The sequence below is a fragment of the Triturus cristatus genome, chromosome 4_1, assembly GCF_964204655.1.
Source record: "Triturus cristatus chromosome 4_1, aTriCri1.1, whole genome shotgun sequence".
Taxonomy (NCBI): domain Eukaryota; kingdom Metazoa; phylum Chordata; class Amphibia; order Caudata; family Salamandridae; genus Triturus; species Triturus cristatus.
Genome location: NC_140585.1, coordinates 160523735 through 160530238, shown reverse-complemented (window position 1 = coordinate 160530238; position 6504 = coordinate 160523735). Strand labels below are relative to the sequence as shown.

Here is a 6504-nt window from a genome sequence, read left to right as displayed (position 1 = left end):
GAAACAGGAACCCATCACAACTCCTCTGAGTTGTCTATATAGCTCCTTCCCAAACAGAAATAAATTATTATTTAGACGGCACTCAATGAGATTGACAATAACCTTATTATGTTTGTGATATTCAAATGTCCTGTTGGCCAAAAAGTGTTTCACTGTGGCTACTCCTTGTACATGATTTATACTTGTGTAAAGAGACTCGAATTCTAAAGTTATAAGCGGCATATCTTCATTCCATTATTGATCTTTGATCTTTTTCAAGAAGTCTCTGATGTCCCTTACTTAACTTGGTAGATTGTTAACTAGATCTTGCAAGAAAAAGTCAATGTATTGGCCCACTTGTTCTCCAGCACTTCTGATGGCCGATATAATTGGTCTTCCAGGTGTTGGTATTACTCCTTTATGGATTTTTGAAATTAGATATAGGACAGGGAGAACTGGAAACTCATTGTTCATGAATATAAATTCTTCAGATGAAATAAGTCTGTAGAAATCAATGAGGTCGTCGCCAATCTAGAAATCAATGAGGTCTCGTAGACAGCTCTTGTAGTAAGTTATTTATTCTTCAGTTACATCTTAGTAAGTTCCAATGTAAGTCTTAATATAAGCCCCACCAGGATCAGCCTCCTGGCTGCTCAGCCCATCTTCTTCAACTGCCTCCCTTCAAGTACCAACATCCATAACATTCCAAATGACATCATATAGCTAGAGCATCAGGCAGAGAACCAGGGCAAGATAGATGCATTACATCAGAAGCAGATTACTACAAAGTCCCTCTCTGCGCCATTGTGAAAGCTGTTTATAAAGAGTCTTTTTGGCTTTGGTGTATTCCCTATGTATCGTTTTTTCATAGCAGCTGCCGTCATTTAATTGTCTATTGGCCTCTTCAATGTACTCATTCTTAGGCCAGATAACCAAGTTACCACCTTTGTCTGAATTTTTTATCACCATTTCATTGTTTTCATCTAATTTCTTCATAAGGTTGACATATTGTAGTTTGTATATTGAATTTTGTTTCTTTTCTTGCCCTTGATATGTTGATACAATTTTTTGATGTCATTGATTACACAATCGTGAAAAGTATCTACTGCATCCTTAGGCATTAGTGGAATAAAGTTGGATTTTACTTTAAACAGACTTATGCCAGCGCCCTTCTGTGCCATATTGATTTTGTTAAGCCTCAATTGCGTTGTTAGATCAGAATCTGGCCCTGAGGGTTGAGAGTTTGTGGCATTGTCAAGATCATGTAAGGTCAGTAAGATGGGAACATCTGAGGACAATTATCTGTTCTCTTCCGTAGTGGGATCTCTAATACATGTTTCCGATTCAACAATTTCTTTCACTGATTTTATAGCGAAGAATTTCTTTAACTTGAGTTTTCTGATAAAACAATAGGTATCTATGCGTGTGCTAGCATAGTTGAAACTTTGTTTGGAGCAGTAATTCAGACCAAGCGCTAATAGTTGTTCTTCTGCTTTAGTTAAGGTGACAGTCGATAGATTGATGATAGAATTATTTTCTACTGTTTCTTCCTTTGTCAATTGGTTTATTTCTTTTTTTGCTGATTTTTGTTTGCGCTTGCATCGTCTATCTCGTCTCCGTTTGTTTCTCTTTTTTCTATTTGTTTCCTTTGTTGTCTCGGTCACAATGTTTGCAGTCTTTCTTCTACTAAAAAATCCAATTCTTGTTCCAGATTTAATTTAGTTGAAACTTGTTGCCCAGTAGAATCTGAGTCTAAGCTGGATTCACTGGTTATAGAGAACTCATTTTCCACATTGGATCTTGAGTTGAGAGATAATGTAGGTTGAGAAATTTTTGACTGTCCCTTCTTGCCTTGTCCTTTGGGCACTTTTACCATGATGATAAAACTCATAAGTGACCTGCAAAATATTTTTCCAATTTGCAAGTCACTATGAAACATGTTTCTTTTCTACTGTATATTGAACATCAACAGTGCCCTCGATTTCCCAGAGCATGACAGCTGTCAGTAAAGCTTTAAAAGAGCCATTGCATTTTGGTGAATGTTTCTTTCTCAAATATCCATTATACATGCAGAATGAAGCACACATGGAAAGAGATAAAAAAATGAAATATTTCTCCTTTTTCTGCATGCTCTGAAGCAGTATAAGGTTTAACTGTTTTTGTAAGTCTGGGGCAGTATCAATATCCATAGGTATTGCATGGGTAAACCCACAGCAATGCCCATGGATCGCCTCCTTGACCAACAGTAAGTCAACACAGCGCTTTGCTCCATATCTATGAGGCCATCAAAGTCATGTAGGGCAGCTTTGCATTGCCTCATAATTATGAATGAGAGGCCTGCGATGCAGGAGCATCAAAAAAGTGACTCTTAGGCAGCACAGGCCTCTTGTAAATCAGCCCCTCTGTTTCTGTGTACGCTAAGTAAAATTGCCTCATACATGCCAACAGATGTGATTCAGGGGCAAGACTCCCACCTGAAATTGTCTCAGCTTCAAAAGAAGACATCTATCTAGTAAGATATATTAGCCAATTATTTTTAAAAAAATTCTTTCAAGTTCTGATTTATTGGCATGTGTGATACTGATTTCACAAATATAAGATAAATATATCCCATATCAGAGTGAAAGTGTTCAAGGAGTTTAAAGTTCCCAAGTATAATTTCTGGAGCACTGGATGGCGATGTAACATTTTGGAAGTTTGGCTGGGGCTTAGATTCATTGCAGTTTAAACAATATGTACTGGAAGGCTTTGCAAACATCATGCAAGAAAAACATTAATGGGCTGTATAGTTTGGTCAGTTTAGGATTGGATCCTTGATTGCAGAAGAAATTTATTTTCTGTTTTTGAATATTAGTTCAATGAGAACTCCTTTTGAAAAGTGATGAAAAGTCCTAGATTCCTACAAAGTGTCTGGTAGGGATGTGCTTCAGAGAATGTTGCTCTAGGGTACATGACTCATGCATGTGTCTCTTTTTCTCTGACTCAGGCAAGTATAAACATTTGTTGCCATGAAACCAGAAAACCAAAGCACTGTGACTGAGTTCATCCTCCTGGGACTTACAAGTGACCCAGACCTCGAAGTGTTTCTCTTCCTAATGTTACTGGCTGTCTACACCCTTACTTTAATGGGCAATTGCACCATCCTGCTCATTGTGTGCTGCAGCGCCCAGCTTCACACACCCATGTACCTCTTCCTAACACAGCTGTCCTTCTTAGATATTACTTTTTCTACAGTCTTCTCTCCTAAGATTCTGGTTGATTTGCTGACTGAGAAGAAAACAATCTCATTTTATGGTTGCATATCTCAAATTTACTTCTTCGGAGCATGTGCCGGCACTGAATCCTTCCTCTTGGCTGCCATGGCATTTGACCGATATCTGGCAATATGCAACCCATTGTCATACACAATCACAATGAATACATGTCTGTGTGTGTGCTTAGTTGCAGGTTCCTATATCAGTGGCTTCCTGCACTCTTTAGTTCATGCAGTTTGCTTACTTTGGTTATCATTCTGTGGTCCTACTGTCATTGACAGCTATGCTTGTGATTATCCTGTGCTCTTAAAGCTATCATGCACTGATTACTTCATCAACGAGTTGCTGCGTTTTGTTTTAGTTGCCTTCGTGGTGGCAATTCCTCTGCTTGTTATCTTTGCCTCCTATGTCAAAATTGTCACTGTCATTCTCAGGATGCGGACCACAGCAGGAAGACACCGGGCAGCCTCCACTTGCATCTCCCATTTCACCTGTGTCTTTCTCTTCTATGGGAGCTCTTTCTACTTAGAAGTTTTGCCCAATTCAAGCTCATCAAAGCATCAGTATAAAGCATTATCTCTGGTCCTCACTGTATTTATTCCTTCTTTGAATCCGATTATCTATAGCCTGAGGAACAATGAGATGCAGCAAGTTCTGAGAAAGACTTTGCACCGAATAACTCATACACATTGCTGATTATCACTGTAAAAATCATGAGCAAATTAGCTGAAAACTACTTTAGTTGATGTAAGATCAAAAAAAGAAATGTTTTTGTTGTTGTTAAAATACTTCTATGACACTAATAGCCAAGCAGTCCTATCAAATAGGATCAGAATATTAAAAGCAAGCAAGACATAAAATGTGGCAGGTGATGTAGAAAAATTAAAAGTAGACACAAGTTGAAGATAAAGTAAAATCTACTCAGTTCAGGATTGCAATATAGATCTGACATTGATCACTGAAGAAAACAAGAAGATAGTTTGAGAAAAGAAGGGTCATATGTACTCAGTGTTTTAGCAGTTACAAACATTGTGAATCGCTGAATTAAGGTTTTGAGACTCCTAAGTCGATTTTATTTGTTTACTAATCTTGTTTAGTCAGGGCCGGCTTTAGGGCGGTGCGACCGGTGCCACCGCACCGGGTGCTGAGTCTTCATGGGGGCACCTATTTGCTAGTTTATATTGTTCTTAAAAGCACCCGCTGCAGCGTTCCTGACCTCCAGCAACTTTAAGCCAACAATAAAACTGTCAAGCCTTCTCCGGTGATTGATGCTCTTCCTGGACAGAGAACGAAGTTGTGGAAGTTTTTACTGGGGGATATTTTGGTTCATCTTAAGGTGGTGCAGAGGATTATTATGCCTGCTGGAGAGAATGTGTACCATAACAAATCGGTCAGGGGGTTACTGCTTTCATCGGAGACTTCCTTTTGTTACTTGCAGTTTATAAGTTAAAATGCTAAAAAAAAAACAGTGAGCTATTAAATGTCATCAAAGAACTGAAATGCAGACTTCAAGTATAGATTAGTGCGTATTGATTTTTCCCCCCAGACTTTCAATATCCTAATGTTGTACAAAGTGCTGGTTTGGGTAGAAATCAATTCCAATTATTAAAGATAATCCCCAACCATAGTTACATTTTACTCTCTGAGTTTGTGCTTCTCCAGACTATGCCCCCCTAAACTATACTGCCTGCCAGTGTGGATGACATATAAATCCTACCACTCTCTCTTATGTAACGTTTCCTATACATTTATTTACACACATATGATTGAGTAATGTGTGTGCAATGTAAAGTGCTCTGACACCCTTCACTTTTATGAGTGACACTATAAAACTAATTAAATGCATCTGAGTGAGAGTGGTTATGGAGACTGTGAAGGGGTGGTGGTAGTGTGGGAAACCGTTGCGCAGGTGGTCATTGTGTGGGGGGGGCACCAAAAAACATTATCGCACTGGGCGCCACCAGTGCTAAAGCTGGCTCTCTGTTTAGTGATCCAAGAATATGTTCTGAATCACTAAATATATTTAGAAATGGTTTCTGAATAACTATTTGGAAGGGTTGTGTTTTCGGCATCCCTTCCAAATAACAATCTGGACATTGATGTATCATTGGCTTGCAACGGTTGTTCTGGTCAAAAATCATTAAAAAGTTTCTGACTTCCATGTTGGAGAGGTAACTCATTCACAAATTGCAAGAGATCCCCTTTGAACCATTTGCCAATTGGGGTTGCTGGTTCGCAATTACTACTCATACATAAGCTGTTTACAACTAGCAGAAAGCATAACATAACATTACAACATCCCATCTACACTAATCTTATGTTGAATATACGAAAAATGTATCAAATTAAATACATATAAAATATAAATCTACAGAAGTTACCAAGTTTATGCAAATACTGCAGCTTTCGAAAATGGAAACTAATACACAAATTAACAAAACGTATTCAACACCACCAAATCCTATTCTTAAAGCCACTTGAGGTGCCTTGCTATATACATTCAAGGTACATATATATTGAGAAAAATATAGTAAATTCATATATACTTTCACAATATTGTTGTGATAATTATGCTATAAAATTTTCTATATGAATACTATGCCAACATTGTTCAGGCAAGAGACTCTTCCAGCCAGTTATGGCATTGTTTGCTCTGACAGTTAAGTATGGTGGTTATTGGAAAGTGTGTTATTGGTAGGGGTAACTATGCACCTACCACTAGTAATAATGCCTCCAACATGGTATAGGGTCCAGAAAAGGTCTCAGTAAATCAGCCCCTTGCTCAATCCTTGGTAGCGGACAACAAGAAGTCAGGCCTAATTTAGGAGTCAGGAGTGTAAAGCATTTCAAAACACCAATATATCAAAAACGTAGGACAGAACACACCATCAAAATTCCACACCAATTTATAAAAATAGGAATTATTTTTATGAACAAATGGACATGGAAATTACAAAAATCCAAAGTAGGGAACCAGAGATATGATTTTTTAAAGATTAACTACTTTATAGTCCCTAAAAACAAATAGCACCACTCTAGGGTATCTGGTCGCTCTTGACTAAAGTTTGAGACCAACGGCGATGGAACCCTGGTTGATTACACTAAGCGGGAGGCCCCGGTCAAAATATTACCTTCACAGTTTAGAAGCTTCTCTAGAGCTTTTTCTTCCGACGTTGATTGACCCTTCACAGCAGGCCGGATTAGTTATGGGTTCACCGGCTTGAATTTCTGCAAGGTCGCTTTTAAATCCTGGAAGTCTGTAGCTTCAGAG

General features: G+C 38.3%; 1 protein-coding gene across 1 annotated transcript; it reads left to right on the top strand.

Moving 5' to 3' along the window:
- The first annotated feature begins 2987 nt into the window (after window positions 1–2987).
- Window positions 2988–3929, top strand: LOC146853775 (olfactory receptor 5J3-like). The gene has a single exon (XM_085650889.1). It carries the CDS (start codon window positions 2988–2990, stop codon window positions 3927–3929), a length of 942 nt encoding a protein of 313 aa, XP_085507015.1.
- The last annotated feature ends 2575 nt before the right edge of the window (window positions 3930–6504 follow it).

Bases quoted from the DNA above. Each gene is read 5' to 3' on its own strand.
- LOC146853775 (XM_085650889.1), top strand. From the start codon at position 2,988: ATGAAACCAGAAAACCAAAGCACTGTGACTGAGTTCATCCTCCTGGGA.